This window comes from Hemibagrus wyckioides, linkage group LG05 (genome assembly GCF_019097595.1).
Source record: "Hemibagrus wyckioides isolate EC202008001 linkage group LG05, SWU_Hwy_1.0, whole genome shotgun sequence".
In the NCBI taxonomy this organism is placed as follows: domain Eukaryota; kingdom Metazoa; phylum Chordata; class Actinopteri; order Siluriformes; family Bagridae; genus Hemibagrus; species Hemibagrus wyckioides.
In genome coordinates, this window is record NC_080714.1 from 502,865 (window position 1) to 525,516 (window position 22,652).

The 22,652-nt window shown below is 45.1% G+C and overlaps 1 protein-coding gene across 3 annotated transcripts in view; it reads left to right on the forward strand.

The window, feature by feature from the left end:
- Positions 1 to 22,652, forward strand: part of ghra (growth hormone receptor a) — a 39,587-nt gene that overhangs the window by 4,602 nt on the left and 12,333 nt on the right. Inside the window, exons 2-6 of one of the 3 annotated variants that reach the window (XM_058389443.1) lie at positions 14,258 to 14,365; positions 20,432 to 20,564; positions 20,750 to 20,925; positions 21,062 to 21,240; positions 21,517 to 21,670. In XM_058389443.1, coding sequence (XP_058245426.1) covers positions 14,258 to 14,365; positions 20,432 to 20,564; positions 20,750 to 20,925; positions 21,062 to 21,240; positions 21,517 to 21,670 — 750 coding nt within the window. The remainder of the gene's footprint in view (positions 1 to 14,257; positions 14,366 to 20,431; positions 20,565 to 20,749; positions 20,926 to 21,061; positions 21,241 to 21,516; positions 21,671 to 22,652) is intronic. The other 2 variants (XM_058389444.1, XM_058389445.1) reach the window with 2 other exon arrangements.

Below are 22,652 nucleotides of genomic sequence, written 5' to 3' on the forward strand. Positions count from 1 at the left end.
GTGTGTGTAAGAGTGTGAGGTGAGTGTGTAAGAGTGGAGTGTGTGTAAGAGTGAGTGTGTAAGAGTGTGTAAGAGTGAGTGTGTAAGAGTGAGTGTGTGTAAGAGTGAGTGTGTAAGAGTGAGTGTGTAAGAGTGAGTGTGTAAGAGTGAGTGTGTAAGAGTGAGTGTGTGTAAGAGTGAGTGTGTAAGTGAGTGTGTAAGAGTGAGTGTGTGTAAGAGTGAGTGTGTAAGAGTGTGTGTAAGAGTGAGTGTGTAAGAGTGAGTGTGTGTAAGAGTGAGTGTGTAAGAGTGAGTGTGTGTAAGAGTGAGTGTGTAAGAGTGAGTGTGTGTAAGAGTGAGTGTGTGTAAGAGTGAGTGTGTAAGTGAGTGTGTAAGAGTGAGTGTGTGTAAGAGTGAGTGTGTAAGAGTGTGTGTAAGAGTGAGTGTGTAAGAGTGAGTGTGTGTAAGAGTGAGTGTGTAAGAGTGAGTGTGTAAGAGTGAGTGTGTAAGAGTGTGTGTAAGAGTGAGTGTGTAAGAGTGAGTGTGTAAGAGTGAGTGTGTAAGAGTGAGTGTGTGTAAGAGTGTGTGTGTGTAAGAGTGAGTGTGTGTAAGAGTGAGTGTGTAAGAGTGAGTGTGTGTAAGAGTGAGTGTGTAAGAGTGAGTGTGTAAGAGTGTGTAAGTGAGTGTGTAAGAGTGAGTGTGTAAGAGTGAGTGTGTGTAAGAGTGAGTGTGTAAGAGTGAGTGTGTGTAAGAGTGAGTGTGTAAGAGTGAGTGTGTGTAAGAGTGAGTGTGTAAGAGTGAGTGTGTAAGAGTGAGTGTGTAAGAGTGAGTGTGTGTAAGAGTGAGTGTGTAAGAGTGAGTGTGTGTAAGAGTGAGTGTGTAAGAGTGAGTGTGTAAGAGTGAGTGTGTGTAAGAGTGAGTGTGTAAGAGTGAGTGTGTGTAAGAGTGAGTGTGTAAGAGTGAGTGTGTGTAAGAGTGAGTGTGTAAGAGTGAGTGTGTGTAAGAGTGAGTGTGTAAGAGTGAGTGTGTGTAAGAGTGAGTGTGTAAGAGTGTGTAAGTGAGTGTGTAAGAGTGAGTGTGTGTAAGAGTGAGTGTGTAAGAGTGAGTGTGTGTAAGAGTGAGTGTGTGTAAGAGTGAGTGTGTAAGAGTGTGTAAGTGAGTGTGTAAGAGTGAGTGTGTAAGGAGTGAGTGTGGTAAGAGTGAGTGTGTGTAAGGGTGAGTGTGTAAGAGTGGTGTGTGTAAGAGTGAGTGTGTAAGAGTGTGTGTGTGTAAGAGTGTGTGTGTGGTAGAGTGAGTGTGGTAAGAGTGAGTGGTGTTTGTAAGAGTGAGTGTGTAAGAGTGTGTGTGTGAGGAGTGAGTGTGTAGAGTGTGTGTGTGTAAGAGTGAGTGTGTGTAAGAGTGAGTGTGTAAGAGTGAGTGTGTGTAAGAGTGAGTGTGTAAGAGTGAGTGTGTAAGAGTGAGTGTGTGTAAGAGTGAGTGTGTAAGAGTGTGTGTGTGTAAGAGTGTGTGTGTGTAAGAGTGAGTGTGTAAGAGTGAGTGTGTAAGAGTGAGTGTGTGTAAGAGTGAGTGTGTAAGAGTGAGTGTGTAAGAGTGAGTGTGTGTAAGAGTGAGTGTGTAAGAGTGAGTGTGTAAGAGTGAGTGTGTAAGAGTGAGTTGCAGCGAGGCGTCCTGGAGCTCCCAGTTATAAACAGCAGCAGAGTTTCTCGTCCAACAAGTCGACACACGAGCTGCCCGTTACTTGACACGGCTCTGGACTCGCTTTAATACACACACACACACACACACACACACACACACTATACACACTGCCATACACATACACACACACTCTGTACCCACTATACACACACACGCACACACACACACTATACTTAATATACACACACACTGCTGTTCCCTGAGTGTATTTACTCTGTTTGCAGTCATTAAGTATAATTAGAATATAATTTAATGAACTTTTGTATTTGAGGTTAAAGTGACCTGCTGCATTAAAACAAACTCTTCATTATACTGGACAAATCTGACAGAGGAAGAGCACCTCCTCCTCATCCTCCTGCTCCTCTTCCTCCTCATCCTCCTCATCTTCCTGCTCCTCTTCCTCCTCATCCTCCTCATCCTCCTGCTCCTCCTCCTCCTGCTCCTCCTCATCCTCCTCATCCTCCTGCTCCTCCTCCACCTCATCCTCCTGCTCCTCTTCCTCCTCATCCTCCTGCTCCTCCTCCTCCTCATCCTCCTGCTCCTCCTCCTCATCCTCCTCATCCTCCTGCTCCTCATCCTCCTGCTCCTCCTCATCCTCCTCATCCTCCTGCTCCTCCTCCTCCTCATCCTCCTTCTCCTCCTCCTCCTCCTCCTCCTCCTTCTCGCTCTCCTCCTCATCCTCCTGCTCCTCCTCATCCTCCTCATCCTCCTGCTCCTCCCTCTCCTCCTCCTCATCCTCCTCCTCATCCTCCTCATCCTCCTGCTCCTCCCTCTCCTCCTCCTCATCCTCCTCATCCTCCTCATCCTCCTGTTCCTCCCTCTCCTCCTCCTCCTCCTCATCCTCCTCCTCATCCTCCTGCTCCTCCCTCTCCTCCTCCTCATCCTCCTCATCCTCCTCATCCTCCTGTTCCTCCCTCTCCTCCTCCTCATCCTCCTGCTCCTACCTCTCCTCCTCCTCCTCCTCCTCATCCTCCTGCTCCTCCCTCTCCTTCTCCTCCTCCTCATCCTCCTCCTCATCCTCCTGCTCCTCCCTCTCCTCCTCCTCATCCTCCTTCTCCTCATCCTCCTCATCCTCCTGTTCCTCCCTCTCCTCCTCCTCATCCTCCTGCTCCTCCCTCTCCTCCTCCTCATCCTCCTGCTCCTACCTCTCCTCCTCCTCCTCCTCCTCCTCATCCTCCTGCTCCTACCTCTCCTCCTCCTCCTCCTCATCCTCCTCCTCATCCTCCTGCTCCTCCCTCTCCTCCTCCTCATCCTCCTGCTCCTCCCTCTCCTTCTCCTCCTCCTCATCCTCCTCCTCATCCTCTTGCTCCTCCCTCTCCTCCTCCTCATCCTCCTGCTCCTCCCTCTCCCTCTCCTCCTCCTCATCCTCTTGCTCCTCCCTCTCCTCCTCCTCATCCTCCTGCTCCTCCCTCTCCTCCTCCCCCTCATCCTCCTGCTCCTCCCTCTGCTCCTCATCCTCCTGCTCCTCCCTCTCCTCCTCCTTCTCCTCATCCTCCTGCTCCTCCCTCTCCTCCTCCTCATCCTCTTGCTCCTCCCTCTCCTCCTCCTCATCCTCCTGCTCCTCCCTCTCCTCCTCCCCCTCATCCTCCTGCTCCTCCCTCTGCTCCTCATCCTCCTGCTCCTCCCTCTCCTCCTCCTTCTCCTCATCCTCCTGCTCCTCCCTCTCCTCCTCCTCCTCCTCCCTCTCCTCCTCCTGCTCCTCCTCATCCTCCTGTTCCTCCCTCTCATCCTCCTGCTCCTCCTCCTCCTCCTCCTCCTCCTCATCCTCCTGCTCCTCCCTCTCCTCCTCCTGCTCTTCCCTTCTCCTCATCTTCCTCCTGCTCCTTCCTCTCCTCCTCCTCCTTCTCATCCTGCTGCTCCTCCCTCTCCTCCTCCTCATCCTCCTCCACATCCTCCTGCTCCTCCCTCTCCTCCTTCTCATCCTCCTCCTCCTCCTGCTCCTCCCTCTCCTCCTCCTCCTGCTCCTCCTTCTCCTCCTCCTCCTGCTCCTCCCTCTCCTCCTCCTCCTCCTCCTCCTCCTCCTCCTCCCTCTCCTCCTCCTCCTCCTCATCCTCCTGCTCCTCCTCATCCTCCTGTTCCTCCCTCTCATCCTCCTGCTCCTCCTCCTCCTCCTCCTCATCCTCCTGCTCCTCCCTCTCCTCCTCCTGCTCTTCCTTCTCCTCATCTTCCTCCTGCTCCTTCCTCTCCTCCTCCTCCTTCTCATCCTGCTGCTCCTCCCTCTCCTCCTCCTCATCCTCCTCCACATCCTCCTGCTCCTCCCTCTCCTCCTTCTCATCCTCCTCCTCCTCCTGCTCCTCCCTCTCCTCCTCCTCCTGCTCCTCCTTCTCCTCCTCCTCCTGCTCCTCCCTCTCCTCCTCCTCCTCCTCCTCCTCCTCCTCCTCCTCCCTCTCCTCCTCCTCCTCCTCATCCTCCTGCTCCTCCCTCTCCTCCTCCTCCCTCTCCTCCTCCTCCTCATCCTCCTCCTCCTGCTCCTCCCTCTCCTCCTCATCCTCCTGCTCCTCCCTCTCCTCCTCCTCCTCATCCTCCTGCTTCTCCCTCTCCTCCTCCTGCTCCTCATCCTCCTGCTCCTCCCTCTCCTCCTCCCTCTCCTCCTCCTCCTGCTATTCCTCCTCCTGCTCCTCCCTCTCCTCCTCCTCCTCCTCCTCCTCCTCATCCTCCTGCTCCTTCCTCCTCCTCCTCCTCCTCCTCATCCTCCTGCTCCTTCCTCCTCCTCCTCCTCCTCATCCTCCTGCTCCTTCCTCCTCCTCCTCCTCCTCCTCATCCTTCTGCTCCTCCTCCTCCTCCTGCTCCTCCTCCTCATCCTCCTCCTCTTTCTTTCTTTCTTTCTTTCTTTCTTTCTTTCTTTCTTTCTTTCTTTCTTTCTCTCTCTCTCTCACACACACCTCAGTGCTGAGGGCTGAGTCAGGAGGGAAGATCAACAGTTTTACATATGAGACATTTGTAAGACATTAATTCTGAGTGTAACTCTGTATAAGTGAATGTGTGTGAGTGTGTAAAAGTGATGAACAGACCTGAGTGTAGAGTCTCAGTCTCATGTGGCTAGTTTATAGCTAAAGACGTGACAGAAAGACAGCAGATGATGTCACACAATACAGTTTGATTGGTGGATCAGATTGGACTAAGCCCCGCCCCTGCTGACCCAGCAATGTCTGTGACTCATCACACTGATTAGTTTAAAGCAGAGTAATCTCTGCAGTGTTTGTTCACACGTCAACAGTAGAGCAGTGAAACGAGTGGCCGGACCTGACGGTCAGCGTTATGTGGACGTTGCCATGGTGATCTGGCAGGATAAAGCTTTTTTGTGAATAGATGGCTGGAGAAGAGCAGTGACTCAGTGTGTTCATTTACCCTCGGGGGAGTGTGTGTGTGCGTGTGGGTGGGGGAGGGGGTTGGGTTAATGGGGGGTAATCACTAATGCCTGTGTGGGTTCATCTCTCACCTCTCTGCTGAACCTCGCTGATTCTCTGCAGCTCTGAGCTTCAGCTAAACTCTCCCTGGCTCTTCTAGGTCCCTGAAGAAGAAAGTCATGAAGACTACAAAACTCTTTGATGGACGTAACGTAAGAAACTCAGAAGCGTAACTTCAGCTTCAAACAGAGCAGCTGTGTTTATGATACTCATGAGTCCAAACTAAATGTTTATCATTTCTCTGCTCTTAAAGTTCAGAGATGAATCAGAGCTGGCAGTGTTTAAACCTGAGTTTACACCAGCTCAAGAATCCCATCAGAGCAGAGCCAGAACCTCCAGCTCATTGTCTGCAGGAGAAGTGTGCGTGAGTCCAGACTGAGACACGACTGATCACGAGCAGCTCACCGCAGACCTGAGACTGGGCTTTAAAGATCTTCAGCTGGTTAAGTCTTGCTGCATTGTGTGTCTCAGGTGTTGTTGAAGACTCGTTCATCAGACCCTCTCTAACACTGCAGGTCTTCCTGTGGTGCTCTGTGGTGAAGGTGTTGGACTACTGATCAGAAGGTTTTGAGTTTGAATCCCAGGTCCACCAAGCTGCTACCATTGCAAGGCCTTTAACCCTCAACTGTTAGTTGTATAAATTATAAGTTTTTCTGGATAAGAGCGTCTGCTAAATGCTGTAAATGTACACTTCCTCAGATTTGTTAAGACTTTATTAGGTCTTCCGAATGTGATCAGCATGGCTGGACTTGTTGAGATTGTTTAAGACTTGCAATTTGCAGATCTGACCATCTTTAGTACTTTGTAAAGACTTGTTTAAGACTGAGTAAAGACTTGTTTAAGACTGTGTCCCCTTCAGTCCCCCTAGTCATTAAGGGAGAAATCAGGCGTTTACTGAAGAGCAGAAGATCAGTAGATGATCAGGACGTGTGTGAGCTCCTCTGTAGAGCAGAACATCTGGCAGTTCAGTGTCCTGCAGCACTCAGGTGTGTGTGTCTACATCACTCCAAGGAGACCCTACATCATCATACTCAGAGGAGGAACTGCTACTGCTCTGTTTCACTCCAACGATGAACTTCATACCTGAACCTTCTTGAGATAAAGGTCAAGCCATCTGTCCAGCAGCTGGAGCTCTAACTGGGTCATGTTACAGGAAAAAGATCCCAAACACACCAACTAATCAACATCTGTGTGACTAAAGGAGATAACAAGAAGGTGTTGGAATGGTCAAGCCAAAGTCCAGACCTCGACCCCACTGAGATGCAGTGGTGAGTTCTTCAGAGAGAAGAGTGGAGCACCGTGTGAGAGAGACTGATCAACTCCACAGAAAACATTCACTTCTGAATTTTAGGGTGTGTAACAATTTCTCTCTCCTGGTTCGGTCAGAAAAATGACCACATGCTGAAATCTGCTCTGTTTGGTTTTAGTGACCTGAGGTTTTGGACTGTTTGTAGAAGTTGGTGAAGAAACCACAGAGTTTTACAGAGTGTAGCATGGCGCTAGCACCTGATAGCAGGACTCAAGATTTGTGTGTGTGTGTGTGTCTGTGCGTGTGTATGTGTGTGTGTGTACGTGTGTGTGTCTGTGCGTGTGTGTGTGTGTGTGTCTGTACATGTGTGTGTGTACATGTTTGTGTGGGTGTGTGTGCTTTGCTTGTGTAACTGTGACTGAAGGTGAACTTTGAACTCTGGATCGGCGCGATCTGATTGGCCGTTCCTGCATGGCCTTTCCTCTTGTGGCACCTGCTTATCTTTAATAAACATTACAGAGTGGACACAGGCGGCAGGTCAGGGCTAATGGACTCTCATTAAACATTTGGATTCTGTTCGGCTCTGCACGAAAGTTTACACACCCCTCAGGTGACTCCGGTCCGAACCCCAGCACGTGTTTCCTCACGTGAACACTCACGCCATTCGTGTGTGGCCATTTAAACGCATCACTGTGACATCATACTCTGCTCTGACCTCCACACTCGCTCAGATAATTAAACGTTTCATTTTCCATGTAAACACTTTCACTGGTCACTCAGTTTTAATGAGTGATCCTGATTCTTCCAGCAGTGTTTTAAAAGGTCAAAGGTCAGGAAGAATCACCCCTGGGCTTTGAGAGAACAGGGAAGCTCCACCAGCCAATCAGAAAGCAGGGAGGAGTTTGGCTCCACCCACGGACACACACACACACACACACACACACCTTTCTATCTATATTTCTTTCTCCTTTGCTGGTCAGTGTGTCTGTCTATAATGTTAAGAATTAAATGCTGAGTCTAGCCCTGTGTGTGTGCGTGTGTGCGTGCATGCTCGTGTGTTCATGTGTATGTTTGTGTTTGTGAGTCTCGTGTTTGTGCATGCTGTGTGTGTGCATGCTGTGTGTGTGTGTTTGTGTGTGTGCATGCTCATGTGTGTGTGTGTGTGTGTGCGTGCTCGTGTGTGTGTGTGTGGGGGGGGTTATAATAAGACTCGGGGCAGGAACATTCCTGGGTGAGGCGGCGACGCTACAGAGTTTCTCCCTGTGCAGAGTTCAACACACACTTTAACCTCACAGTGTTTGTGTGTGTGTGTGTGTGTGTGTGTGTGACCCTGTGAAATGTCATAACTGAGTGTGGAATGATGGCTGTATTATACTCAGTGCTCTGTGATGGATATTGTTTATTAATCTCACGTTTTATGTGGTGTTTGTGTAGTGTTTATTTAGTGTTTGTGTGGTGATTGTTTGGTGCTTATGTGGTGTTTGTGTAGTGTTTGTTTGGTGTTTATGTGGTGTTTGTGTAGTGTCTGGTGTTTATGTGGTGTTTGTGTGGTGTTTGTTTGGTGCTTATGTGGTGTTTGTGTAGTGTTTGTTTGGTGCTTATGTGGTGTTTATGTGGTGTTTGTGTAGTGTCTGTTTGGTGTTTATGTGGTGTTTGTGTGGTGTTTGTTTGGTGCTTATGTGGTGTTTGTGTAGTGTTTGTTTGGTGTTTATGTGGTGTTTGTGTAGTGTCTGTTTGGTGTTTATGTGGTGTTTGTGTGGTGTTTGTGTGGTGTTTGTGTAGTGTTTGTTTAGTGTTTGTGTGGTGTTTGTGCAGTGTTTGTGTAGTGTTTATTTGGTGTTTGTTTGGTGCTTATGTGGTGTTTGTTTGGTGTTTATGTGGTGTTTGTGTGGTGTTTGTGTAGTGTTAGTTTAGTGTTTGTGGTGTTTGTGTGGTGTTTGTGTAGTGTTTGTTTGGTGTTTATGTGGTGTTTGTGTGGTGTTTGTGTAGTGTTTGTGTGGTGTTTGTGTGGTGTTTGTTTAGTGTTTGTGTGGTGTTTGTTTAGTGTTTATGTGGTGTTTATGTGGTGTTTGTGTAGTGTTTGGTGTTTATGTGGTGTATGTGTGGTGTTTGTTTGGTGTTTATGTGGTGTTTGTGTAGTGTTTGTGTAGTGTTTGGTGTTTATGTGGTGTTTGTGTGGTGTTTGGTGTTTATGTGGTGTTTGTGCAGTGTTTGTGTAGTGTTTGGTGTTTGTGTGGTGTTTGTGTAGTGTTTGTGTAGTGTTTGGTGTTTATGTGGTGTCTGTGTGGTGTTTGGTGTTTGTGTGGTGTTTGTGTAGTGTTTGTGTAGTACTTATGTAGTGTTTGGTGTTTATGTGGTGTTTGTGTAGTGTTTGTGTAGTGTTTGGTGTTTATGTGGTGTTTGTGTAGTGTTTGTGTAGTGTTTGGTGTTTATGTGGTGTTTGTGTAGTGTTTGTGTAGTGTTTGGTGTTTATGTGGTGTTTGTGTAGTGTTTGGTGTTTATGTGGTGTTTGTGTAGTGTTTGTGTAGTGTTTGGTGTTTATGTGGTGTTTGTGTAGTGTTTGTGTAGTGTTTGGTGTTTATGTGGTGTTTGTGTAGTGTTTGTGTAGTGTTTGGTGTTTATGTGGTGTTTGTGTAGTGTTTGTGTAGTGTTTGTATAGTGTTTGGTGTTTATGTGGTGTTTGTGTAGTGTTTGTGTAGTGTTTGTGTAGTGTTTGTGTAGTGTTTGGTGTTTATGTGGTGTTTGTGTAGTGTTTGTGTAGTGTTTGTGTAGTGTTTGGTGTTTATGTGGTGTTTGTGTAGTGTTTGTGTAGTGTTTGGTGTTTATGTGGTGTTTGTGTAGTGTTTGTGTAGTGTTTGGTGTTTATGTGGTGTTTGTGTAGTGTTTGTGTAGTGTTTGTGTAGTGTTTGGTGTTTATGTGGTGTTTGTGTAGTGTTTGTGTAGTGTTTGGTGTTTATGTGGTGTTTGTGTAGTGTTTGTGTAGTGTTTGGTGTTTATGTGGTGTTTGTGTAGTGTTTGGTGTTTATGTGGTGTTTGTGTAGTGTTTGTGTAGTGTTTGGTGTTTATGTGGTGTTTGTGTAGTGTTTGTGTAGTGTTTGGTGTTTATGTGGTGTTTGTGTAGTGTTTGTGTAGTGTTTGGTGTTTATGTGGTGTTTGTGTAGTGTTTGTGTAGTGTTTGTATAGTGTTTGGTGTTTGTGTGGTGTTTGTGTAGTGTTTGTGTAGTGTTTGTGTAGTGTTTGGTGTTTATGTGGTGTTTGTGTAGTGTTTGTGTAGTGTTTGTGTAGTGTTTGGTGTTTATGTGGTGTTTGTGTAGTGTTTGTGTAGTGTTTGGTGTTTATGTGGTGTTTGTGTAGTGTTTGTGTAGTGTTTGGTGTTTATGTGGTGTTTGTGTAGTGTTTGTGTAGTGTTTGTATAGTGTAGCTGCAGTGTTGTTGTTATTGGAGACAGTAAGGGTCAGTGAATGTCTTTAACCAGGTTCTGGACTCTGATTGGTCAGAAGGTGTTGTGATTAGTTCTCTGTAACTGCAGCAGTGAGAGTATCTCAGGTTTACTTTGATGTTCTCATTCATATCATGATCATCTCCCTCATCTTCAGCACAGAGTTTACACAAGCTGAGATCTTTCTCCAGGAGAGCGAGGAGAGCGGTGAGGGAAGCAGTAATTAGTGCTGCACCTAGTCTGTTGTCTGTAATAACTCACGTTAGTGACGTGACGTGTCACGTGACATTGGCGTGTTTTCTTCACGTGTTTATTACAGGACGAAGCGCAGCGGGAACTGAACCATGCAGTGAGGTCACTGAGGAGACGTTCTCCTCGCAGAATAAAAATAACCTGCTGTTCCACCTACATCCAATTAAATGTGTGTGTGTGTTTGTTTGTGTGCGTGTGTGTGTGTGTGTGTGTTTGTGCGTGTGTGTGTGTGTTTGTGCGTGTGTGTGTTTGTGTGTTTGTGTGTATGTGTGTGTGTGTGATGACAGTGTAAACAAGCTGTGCTGAGGTCTAAGTGACAAAAGCACAGTATGTGGATGTGTTTATGGTGTGAGGAACACAGGGACGAGAGAACAGCTCTCTTTCTGACTCAGTAAACACCACAACACCACATCGCTCCTCCTCCTTTTTCTGCTTCTCTTCCTTCTATTTCTCCTTCTCCTCCTTCTTTTTCTCCTTCTCCTCCTTCTTTTTCTCTTTCTCCTCCTTCTTTTTCTCCTTCTATTTCTCCTTCTCCTCCTTCTTTTTCTCCTTCTTTTTCTCCTTCTTTTTCTCCTTCTTCTTCTCCTTCTCCTCCTGTTTACTAGCTGGTGTGTTTACTGCTGTGCAGAACAATATCTCAGCACATCTGCAGCAGAAGGTGCATCAGGCTCCTCTCAGGCAAGAACAGGACTCTGGGGCTACACTGGACACACACTCACTCGAGCTGGACAGAAGAAGATTAGTGTTGAGGGTGAGCTTCAGTGGGGTGATGTGGAGTGAGGTGATTAGTGTTGAGAGTGCGCTTCAGGAGTCTGATGGATTGTGGGTAGAGGCTGTTAGTAAATCTTTCTGACCTGGACTTCACACTCCTGTAGCGTCTCCCTGACCGCAGCGGTGTGAAGAGGTCATGTTGTGGATGTGTATTGTCCTTGATGTTGTGGTCACTCCTGATGACCCTGGTACTGTAAATCTCCTGGAGTGATGAAAAAGCTGCTCCAGAGATGAAGTGTATAGTGGTTATGACACGCTGGAGATCCTTCCTGTCCTGATCAGTGCAGTTTCTGTGTCACACTATGATAGAACTGCTGACCACACCTTCAGCTGATCATCTGTAGAAGTTGCTGAGGATCTCAGTCAACATGCTAAATTTCGCTGCTGAGATTTCCTCAGGAGCTGCTGGGTGTTGTGAGACTGAGTAAAGTTCTCGCTGCTGTAGATGAGGGTGTTCTGCTCCTTCCTCCTCCTCCTACCATCAATGATCATCTCCTTGTTCTTGTATGCATTTGAGGAGACACTAGACCATCAGTCCTGCTTCCTCTCTTCTGTACGATGTTTCAGTTCCACCGGTCATCAGAAGCTGAAGAAGTGTCTGGGTCGAGCCTCAGGTTCTGCTGCAGCTGACAGAACCGGAACCTGCTGGGCAATTGCATGACTGTGCAGGAGTACAGGTGTTCCTATTAAAGTGGACAGTCAGTGTATAGTGTGTGATATGTTTGAGGGCATAAATACCCCCCCCACCCAAGCAAAATAAATAAAATCATCTCTAAAAACAACCCCATGCTACACTAGCACACACAAATAAATGAATAAATAAATAAATACATTTGTGTAGTGTTGTGTAGAGTTGTATAGTGTTGTGTTATGTAGTGTTGTGTACAGTTGTGTTCTGTAGAGTTGTGTGGTGTTGTGTACAGTTGTGTATTGTTGTGTACAGTTGTGTTGTGTATTGTTGTGTACAGTTGTGTTGTGTATTGTTGTGTACAGTTGTGTTGTGTACAGTTGTGTAGTGTTGTGTTGTGAAGTGTTGTGTACAGTTGTGTAGTGTTGTGTTGTGTACAGTTGTGTAGTGTTGTGTACAGTTGTGTTGTGTACAGTTGTGTACAGTTGTGTAGTGTTGTGTTGTGTACAGTTGTGTTGTGTATTGTTGTGTACAGTTGTGTGGTGTTGTGTACAGTTGTGTGGTGTTGTGTACAGTTGTGTAGTGTTGTGTAGAGTTCTATAGTGTTGTGTTATGTAGTGTTGTGTACAGTTGTGTGGTGTTGTGTACAGTTGTGTTGTGTATTGTTGTGTACAGTTGTGTAGTGTTGTGTACAGTTGTGTGGTGTTGTGTACAGTTGTGTAGTGTTGTGTACAGTTGTGTGGTGTTGTGTAGTTGTGTGGTGTTGTGTACAGTTGTGTAATGTTGTGTACAGTTGTGTGGTGTAGTGTTGTGTACAGTTGTGTGGTGTTGTGTACAGTTGTGTAATGTTGTGTACAGTTGTGTGGTGTAGTGTTGTGTGGTGTTGTGTACAGTTGTGTGGTGTTGTGTACAGTTGTGTTGTGTAGTGTTGTGTGGTGTGGTGTTGTGTACAGTTGTGTGGTGTAGTGTTGTGTACAGTTGTGTTGTGTAGTGTTGTGTACAGTTGTGTGGTGTTGTGTACAGTTGTGTGGTGTAGTGTTGTGTACAGTTGTGTGGTGTTGTGTACAGTTGTGTGGTGTAGTGTTGTGTACAGTTGTGTAGTGTTGTGTACAGTTGTGTAGTGTTGTGTAGAGTTGTATAGTGTTATGTAGTGTTGTGTAGTGTTGTGTAGAGTTGTATAGTGTTATGTAGTGTTGTGTACAGTTGTGTAGTGTTGTGTACAGTTGTGTGGTGTAGTGTTGTGTGGTGTTGTGTACAGTTGTGTGGTGTAGTGTTGTGTACAGTTGTGTGGTGTTGTGTACAGTTGTGTGGTGTAGTGTTGTGTGGTGTTGTGTACAGTTGTGTGGTGTAGTGTTGTGTACAGTTGTGTGGTGTTGTGTACAGTTGTGTGGTGTAGTGTTGTGTACAGTTGTGTGGTGTTGTGTACAGTTGTGTGGTGTAGTGTTGTGTACAGTTGTGTGGTGTTGTGTACAGTTGTGTGGTGTAGTGTTGTGTGGTGTTGTGTACAGTTGTGTGGTGTAGTGTTGTGTACAGTTGTGTGGTGTTGTGTACAGTTGTGTGGTGTAGTGTTGTGTACAGTTGTGTTGTGTAGTGTTGTGTACAGTTGTGTGGTGTTGTGTACAGTTGTGTGGTGTAGTGTTGTGTACAGTTGTGTGGTGTTGTGTACAGTTGTGTGGTGTAGTGTTGTGTACAGTTGTGTGGTGTTGTGTACAGTTGTGTGGTGTAGTGTTGTGTGGTGTTGTGTACAGTTGTGTGGTGTAGTGTTGTGTACAGTTGTGTGGTGTTGTGTACAGTTGTGTGGTGTAGTGTTGTGTACAGTTGTGTGGTGTTGTGTACAGTTGTGTGGTGTAGTGTTGTGTACAGTTGTGTAGTGTTGTGTACAGTTGTGTAGTGTTGTGTAGAGTTGTATAGTGTTATGTAGTGTTGTGTACAGTTGTGTAGTGTTGTGTACAGTTGTGTGGTGTAGTGTTGTGTGGTGTTGTGTACAGTTGTGTGGTGTAGTGTTGTGTACAGTTGTGTAGTGTTGTGTACAGTTGTGTAGTGTTGTGTACAGTTGTGTGGTGTAGTGTTGTGTGGTGTTGTGTACAGTTGTGTGGTGTAGTGTTGTGTACAGTTGTGTGGTGTTGTGTACAGTTGTGTGGTGTAGTGTTGTGTGGTGTTGTGTACAGTTGTGTGGTGTAGTGTTGTGTACAGTTGTGTGGTGTTGTGTACAGTTGTGTGGTGTAGTGTTGTGTACAGTTGTGTGGTGTTGTGTACAGTTGTGTGGTGTAGTGTTGTGTACAGTTGTGTAGTGTTGTGTACAGTTGTGTAGTGTTGTGTAGAGTTGTATAGTGTTATGTAGTGTTGTGTACAGTTGTGTAGTGTTGTGTAGAGTTGTATAGTGTTATGTAGTGTTGTGTACAGTTGTGTAGTGTTGTGTACAGTTGTGTGGTGTAGTGTTGTGTGGTGTTGTGTACAGTTGTGTGGTGTAGTGTTGTGTACAGTTGTGTAGTGTTGTGTACAGTTGTGTAGTGTTGTGTACAGTTGTGTAGTGTTGTGTACAGTTGTGTGGTGTAGTGTTGTGTGGTGTTGTGTACAGTTGTGTGGTGTAGTGTTGTGTAGTGTTGTGTGGTGTTGTGTACAGTTGTGTGGTGTAGTGTTGTGTGGTGTTGTGTACAGTTGTGTGGTGTTGTGTACAGTTGTGTGGTGTTGTGTAGTGTTGTGTACAGTTGTGTTGTGTTGTGCTAATCTCAAACGTTTATTGAATCTGTTATTAAAACAAGGGCAATGTCATTGGACCCTAGACGGAATAAAGAAGGTGTGTGTGTGTGTGTGTGTGTGTGTGTGTGTTACAGCAGTCGAGGCCATGCTGAGTCACCTCTCTCTCAGTCTGATCTGTGTGTTGGGACTCCTGAACACACACACGCATGGAGTCAAACATGACCCGGGGCTTGTCACCTCAGGTAACACACACACACACACTCACAAAAACACGCATACATATTCACTCATACACACACTGAAACACACATACACACTCATATACACACACATTTATTGTAATCATACACAAATACACACACTCACTCACAAACACATACAGGAAGAGGTGTTGTGTACTTCTTGTCAGAGGAAAGTGTGTAATTGATTAAGGGTTAAACAAAACAGGGAGAATAAAGTAAAGAACAAAAGTGTGTGTGTGTGCGCGCAATCACAGTTTGTGTGTGTGTATGTTTGTGTATGTGTGTGTGCTTATAGTGGGTGTGTGAGTGATTATAGTGTCTGTGTGCATATGTGATTACTGTGTATGTGTGTGTTTGTTTGTGTGTGTGTGTGTGTGTGTGTAGTGTAAGCATAAAGGATCAGTTACATTACACACATATCCAGCTTGGTCTCTCTATCTGCAACAGAGCTTTATTTATGTAACACAGCTGGCTGTAATTAGGGAGAGGTTCAGGGATAGAGAGAGAGAGAGAGAGAGAGAGAGACAGAAAGAGGGAGGGAGGGAGGGAGACTCAGAGAGAGAGAGAGAGAGAGAGAGACAGACAGACAGTCAGACAGAGCTGGAGACAGTTTGGCGAGTGAGACAGAGTTATGTAAGTGCTTGTTCAGTGCCAGATGGAGGAAATTCACTGCACACTGCAGAGTTTGTTGGACTGAAGCTGTACACACACACACACACACACTCTCTCAAACACACTCAAACACACTTTTAATTATGTTTAATTAAATAATTCATCCTTTACTTTGTTTCCTGAATGTGTGTAAAGACCCACATAAGACGACTCACTCACATAAACCTCAAGTCTGTAATACACAACGATTACATTCTTCTGTCTTTATTACACACAGAACAAAGACTCACACTGGACTATAGTAAAGACTCACACTGGAGTATAGTAATGACTCACACTGGACTATAGTAAAGACTCACACTGGAGTATAGTAATGACTCACACTGGAGTATAGTAAAGACTCACACAGGACTATAGTAATGACTCACACTGGACTATAGTAAAGACTCACACTGGAGTATAGTAATGACTCACACTGGAGTATAGTAAAGACTCACACTGGAGTATAGTAATGACTCACACTGGACTATAGTAAAGACTCACACTGGAGTATAGTAATGACTCACACTGGAGTATAGTAAAGACTCACACAGGACTATAGTAAAGACTCACACTGGACTATAGTAAAGACTCACACTGGACTATAGTAAAGACTCACACTGAGTAATGACTCACACAGGACTATAGTAATGACTCACACTGGAGTATAGTAATGACTCACACTGGACTATAGTAAAGACTCACACTGGAGTATAGTAATGACTCACACTGGAGTATAGTAATGACTCACACTGGAGTATAGTAAAGACTCACACTGGACTATAGTAAAGACTCACACTGGACTATAGTAAAGACTCACACTGGACTATAGTAAAGACTCACACTGGGTAATGACTCACACTGGACTATAGTAATGACTCACACTGGAGTATAGTAATGACTCACACTGGAGTATAGTAATGACTCACACTGGACTATAGTAAAGACTCACACTGGACTATAGTAAAGACTCACACTGGAGTATAGTAATGACTCACACTGGACTATAGTAAAGACTCACACTGAGTAATGACTCACACAGGACTATAGTAATGACTCACACTGGAGTATAGTAATAACTCACACTGGAGTATAGTAATGACTCACACTGGAGTATAGTAATGACTCACACTGGAGTATAGTAATGACTCACACTGGACTATAGTAAAGACTCACACTGGAGTATAGTAATGACTCACACTGGAGTATAGTAATGACTCACACTGGAGTATAGTAAAGACTCACACTGGACTATAGTAAAGACTCACACTGGACTATAGTAAAGACTCACACTGGACTATAGTAAAGACTCACACTGAGTAATGACTCACACTGGACTATAGTAAAGACTCACACTGGACTATAGTAAAGACTCACACTGGACTATAGTAAAGACTCACACTGAGTAATGACTCACACTGGACTATAGTAATGACTCACACTGGAGTATAGTAATGACTCACACTGGAGTATAGTAATGACTCACACTGGAGTATAGTAATGACTCACACTGGAGTATAGTAATGACTCACACTGGACTATAGTAAAGACTCACACTGGAGTATAGTAATGACCTACACTGGAGTATAGTAATGACTCACACTGGAGTATAGTAAAGACTCACACTGGACTATAGTAAAGACTCACACTGGACTATAGTAAAGACTCACACTGGAGTATAGTAATGACCTACACTGGAGTATAGTAATGACTCACACTGGAGTATAGTAAAGACTCACGCTGGACTATAGTAAAGACTCACACTGGACTATAGTAAAGACTCACACTGAGTAATGACTCACACAGGACTATAGTAAAGACTCACACTGGAGTATAGTAATGACTCACACTGGAGTATAGTAATGACTCACACTGGAGTATAGTAAAGACTCACACTGGACTATAGTAAAGACTCACACTGGACTATAGTAAAGACTCACACTGGACTATAGTAAAGACTCACACTGGACTATAGTAAAGACTCACACTGGACTATAGTAAAGACTCACACTGGACTATAGTAATGACTCACACTGGAGTATAGTAATGACTCACACTGGAGTATAGTAAAGACTCACACTGGACTATAGTAAAGACTCACACTGGAGTATAGTAAAGACTCACACTGGAGTACAGTAATGACTCACACTGGAGTACAGTAATGACTCACACTGAGTAATGACTCACACTGGACTATAGTAAAGACTCACACTGGACTATAGTAAAGACTCACACTGGACTATAGTAAAGACTCACACTGAGTAATGACTCACACTGGACTATAGTAAAGACTCACACTGGACTATAGTAAAGACTCACACTGGACTATAGTAAAGACTCACACTGAGTAATGACTCACACAGGACTATAGTAATGACTCACACTGGAGTATAGTAATGACTCACACTGGAGTATAGTAATGACTCACACTGGAGTATAGTAATGACTCACACTGGACTATAGTAAAGACTCACACTGGAGTATAGTAATGACTCACACTGGAGTATAGTAAAGACTCACACTGGACTATAGTAAAGACTCACACTGGACTATAGTAAAGACTCACACTGGACTATAGTAAAGACTCACACTGGAGTATAGTAATGACTCACACTGGAGTATAGTAAAGACTCACACTGGAGTATAGTAAAGACTCACACTGGACTATAGTAAAGACTCACACTGGACTATAGTAAAGACTCACACTGGACTATAGTAAAGACTCACACTGGACTATAGTAAAGACTCACACTGAGTAATGACTCACACAGGACTATAGTAATGACTCACACTGGAGTATAGTAATAACTCACACTGGAGTATAGTAATGACTCACACTGGAGTATAGTAAAGACTCACACTGGAGTATAGTAATGACTCACACTGGAGTATAGTAATAACTCACACTGGAGTATAGTAATGACTCACACTGGAGTATAGTAAAGACTCACACTGGAGTATAGTAAAGACTCACACTGGACTATAGTAAAGACTCACACTGGACTATAGTAAAGACTCACACTGGACTATAGTAAAGACTCACACTGGACTATAGTAAAGACTCACACTGGACTATAGTAAAGACTCACACTGGACTATAGTAAAGACTCACACTGGACTATAGTAAAGACTCACACTGGACTATAGTAAAGACTCACACTGGACTATAGTAATGACTCACACTGGACTATAGTAATGACTCACACTGGAGTATAGTAATGACTCACACTGGAGTATAGTAAAGACTCACACTGGACTATAGTAAAGACTCACACTGGAGTATAGTAAAGACTCACACTGGAGTACAGTAATGACTCACACTGGAGTACAGTAATGACTCACACTGAGTAATGACTCACACTGGAGTATAGCAATGACTCACACTGGACTATAGTAAAGACTCACACTGGACTATAGTAAAGACTCACACTGAGTAATGACTCACACAGGACTATAGTAAAGACTCACACTGAGTAATGACTCACACTGGAGTATAGTAATGACTCACACTGGACTATAGTAAAGACTCACACTGGACTATAGTAAAGACTCACACTGGAGTATAGTAATGACTCACACTGGAGTATAGTAATGACTCACACTGGACTATAGTAAAGACTCACACTGGACTATAGTAAAGACTCACACTGAGTAATGACTCACACTGGAGTATAGTAACGACTCACTGGGACTCTGCGGTTCTGCACTGGGACTCTGCGGTTCTTTTCATAATCTTTTCATAAGAAGCAGGAAATGAATGTAATTTGTGTGTGTGTGTGTGTGTGTTTGTGTGTGTGTGTGTACATGTCTGTGTGTGTTTGTGTCTGTGTCTGTGTTTGTGTCTGTGTTTGTGTCTGTGTTTGTGTGTACACTAAACAAGTCTATTATTAACATTAAAACATATTTATATGATATCCCCACATCTCTCTCTGGTGCATACACACTATTAAATGAGATATAAAATCTGATTTTCAATAATCAGATTGAGGTCTTTACTCAGTGTGTGTGTGTGTGTATATGAACACACTCAGCACTTTCTGTCACTAAATGAGAATAGACTCATCCTCTCTCTTTTAATGCTGATGTTTGTGCTCAGAGCATTTTATTGAAATGTTTTAATTAGTGGATAAGGGCACTGTGTGTGTTGGTATCCTAGATACTGCACTTACAGGAGAACATGTTTTCAGCTGTAGATCTTACCTGTTTGTTGTTGGTCTATTTCTGTAGAGCAGGAGTATGCAGATCTTCACCTCACCTTCATGTGGAGTTTAACCTCAACTACATCTAAACACACACACACACACACACACACATACACACACATGACCTGAAACGCTTTCTCAGTGTAACACCATGGTACACACAGTCCAGTCTGGCAACCCCGTATACAACTGCCCTGTCTGTTTCTGCCCTGAGCATGGGGCAGTGTGATTCCTGCCCCAGTGGATCTATTGTAGTGCTCGTGTTTGAGCAGTAAGGGCAGTAATGGGGAAGTGACCACGCTGTGGCACGTCCACAGTGCTGAATAAATCCTGTAACAACGTTTAAAATGATTGGTCACTGAATAGAGGCAGTTATGGTCAGAGGAAGATGAACTGTGTTGTAAAGGAGGATTAACGTTCACTGGGACAAGGGCTGAGCTGCTCACTGAGGGCTAGTTAGGGTTTAGTGTGTTTGGAGTCGGTTTTGTTTGGTGTGTGTGTGTGTGTGTGTGTTATTTTGATTTCTCTCCTGCTTGGTGAGGGTAGAATTCTGTGTGCTCGTGGCTCTGCAGAATCGTGATTAATCCTGCTGTAGGAGCACCGGCTCAGTGCAGGAAGAAATCAATCGCTGCTACACCGCCTGATTTATAGCCACACACTCAATCAGTAGGAGCTCGCAGAACCGCAGAGTCCCAGTGCAGAAACCGCAGAGTCCCAGTGCAGAACCGCAGAGTCCCAGTGCAGAAACCGCAGAGTCCCAGTGCAGAACCGCAGAGTCCCAGTGCAGAACCGCAGAGTCCCAGTGCAGAACCGCAGAGTCCCAGTGCAGAAACCGCAGAGTCCCAGTGCAGAACCGCAGAGTCCCAGTGCAGAACCGCAGAGTCCCAGTGCAGAACCGCAGAGTCACAGTGCAGAACCGCAGAGTCACAGTGCAGAACCACACACTTTGATTTGTTTTAGGTTTAGAATTAAAATTTTGTCTTTACAGAGCAGAGACACACCCACGCAACAGGAACACACTCCCTCTGTAGGGACACACCCACACAACAGGAACGCAACCCCTCTGTAGGGACACAACCCCACTGTACACACCCAAAGAGTAGGGAAACGCCCATTCCTATTGTCATATTTACTAACACTCTTTTACCTTTAATTGATTTCTCTCTCTCTCTCTTTCTCTCTCTCTCCCTCTCTCTCTCTCTCTCTCTCTCAGGTCCCCCTGTGCTCCCTCACTTGATCGGATGTCGTTCCAGTGAGTTGGTGACATTCCGGTGTTGGTGGAATTCTGGAACGTTCTCAAACCTAAGTGAACCTGGAGCGCTTGCCTTTTTCTTCCAGACGAAAACGTAAACACGCTTAAACATTAGGGGTTATAAATTAGAGATTATGAATTTAGAAGTTTGGGTTAGGAATTAGGGTGTTGGGGGTTAGGGTGTAGGGATTAGGGGTTATGGGATTAGATGTTTAGGGTTCTGGTATGGGGATGTGCGAGTAGTGATTTTGTGTTTGTGTATGTGTTTGTGTGTTGCAGTATAACCCCCAGTGAATGGCAGGAGTGTCCTGAATACACACCCTATGTCCAGAATGAGTGTTACTTCAGCAGACAGTTCACACGGATCTGGACAACGTACTGTGTACAGTTGCGCTCAGCTACACTTAGACACAACATCACGTACGACCAGCAGTGTTTCACTGTGGAGAACATTGGTACACACACACACACTATGACCTGACCTACTTATGTAGTAATCTAAACTTATCTAAACTTATCTACTTATACAGTATGTTCCTCTGACCCTGCTGTCTGCTCCTGTGACTGTTTGACCTCTGTGTGACCCCTCAGTGTTCCCTGACCCTCCCGTCGGTCTGAACTGGACGCTGCTGAACATCAGTCGTTCAGGGTTGAACTTTGACATCATGGTCCGTTGGGCTCCACCCCCCTCAGCAGAGGTGCACACGGGCTGGATGAGTCTGAAATACGAAGTTCACTATCGTGTACAGAACTCCTCCCACTGGGACAAGGTAGGACACGCCTATCATGTCTGCAGTTGTTCTGATTGGTCAGCACGGCTGAGCCTCGGCTGTGTCTCACTCTGGATTTAGACTCTTTATTAAACATCGTTGTTAAACCAAGAAGAAGAAATCTCTTCTTTATGATAACTGATAAGTTTCTTTTAAGAGTGTCTCTGAACCAGATGATGAGTCTCTCCCACACTACGGGTTTAATTACAGGTGATAGTCTCTCTCTCTCTCTCTCTCTCTCTTTCTCTCTCTCTCTCTCTCTCTCTCTCTCTGTAGTTGGACCTGGAGAGTGGGACTCAGCAGTCTATCTACGGTCTCCACACGGGTAAACATTACGAGGTTCGAGTTCGCTGTACGATGTCTGCCTTCAAAAACTTTGGGGATTTCAGCGACAGTGTCTTTGTTCTTGTCCCATCCACCCTGAGCCAAGGTCCTTATTCATACACACACACACACACAAATCACAAATCACACACACACATGAACGCTGAATTTTACGTCCAGTGTTTTTCTGAATACAGCTAGGTTTGTTCATCATCTGGCAGGATTTTATTAGCTTCTCCTCCATCAATCATACAGTAGAGTGAAGACCAGAGTGACTTCATCCTTTCTAATCTTATCTACTTCCTGTTCCACAGAGTTCACCCCTTCTACTCTTTTTCCCCTCTCATTTTTCTCATTCATCAGCTCTTCAAAGTTCTCCTTCCATCTCCTCTGTACACTCTCCTCACTTGTGAGCATCTTTCCATCTCTATCCTTAATAACTCTAACTTGCTGCACATCCTTCCCATCTCGATCCCTCTGCCTAGCTAACCTGTACAAGTCCTTCTCTCCATCTCTAGTGTCTAACCTAGTGTACAACTCATCATACGCCTTCTGCTTGGCCTTAGACACCTCCCTCTTCACTCTGTGCTGTAACTCCTTGTATTCCTGTCTATTCTCTTCAGTCCTGTCCATGTCCCACTTCTTCTTGGCTAACCTCTTCCTCTGAATACTATCCTGAACTTCCTCATTCCACCACCAAGTCTCCTTATCTTCTTTCCTCCTTCCAGATGACACACCCAGCACCTTTCTTCCTGTCTCCCTGATCACTTCTGCTGTAGTTTCCCAGTCATCTGGCAGCACTACCTGACCACCCAGAGCCTACCTCAACTTCTGTCTAAATTCCTCACAACATTCCTACTTTTTCAGCTTCCACCACTTGCTTTTCTTCTCCATCTCTATCTTTGACCTCTTTTTCTTACAGACCATCAAATTCATCCTACACACCACCATCCTATGCTGTCTGGCTACACTCTCTCCCACTACCACTTTACAGTCACTAATCTCTTTCAGATTGCCTCTTCTACATAGGATGTAGTCTACCTGTGTGCTCCTACCTCCACTCTTGTAAGTCACTCTATGCTCCTCCC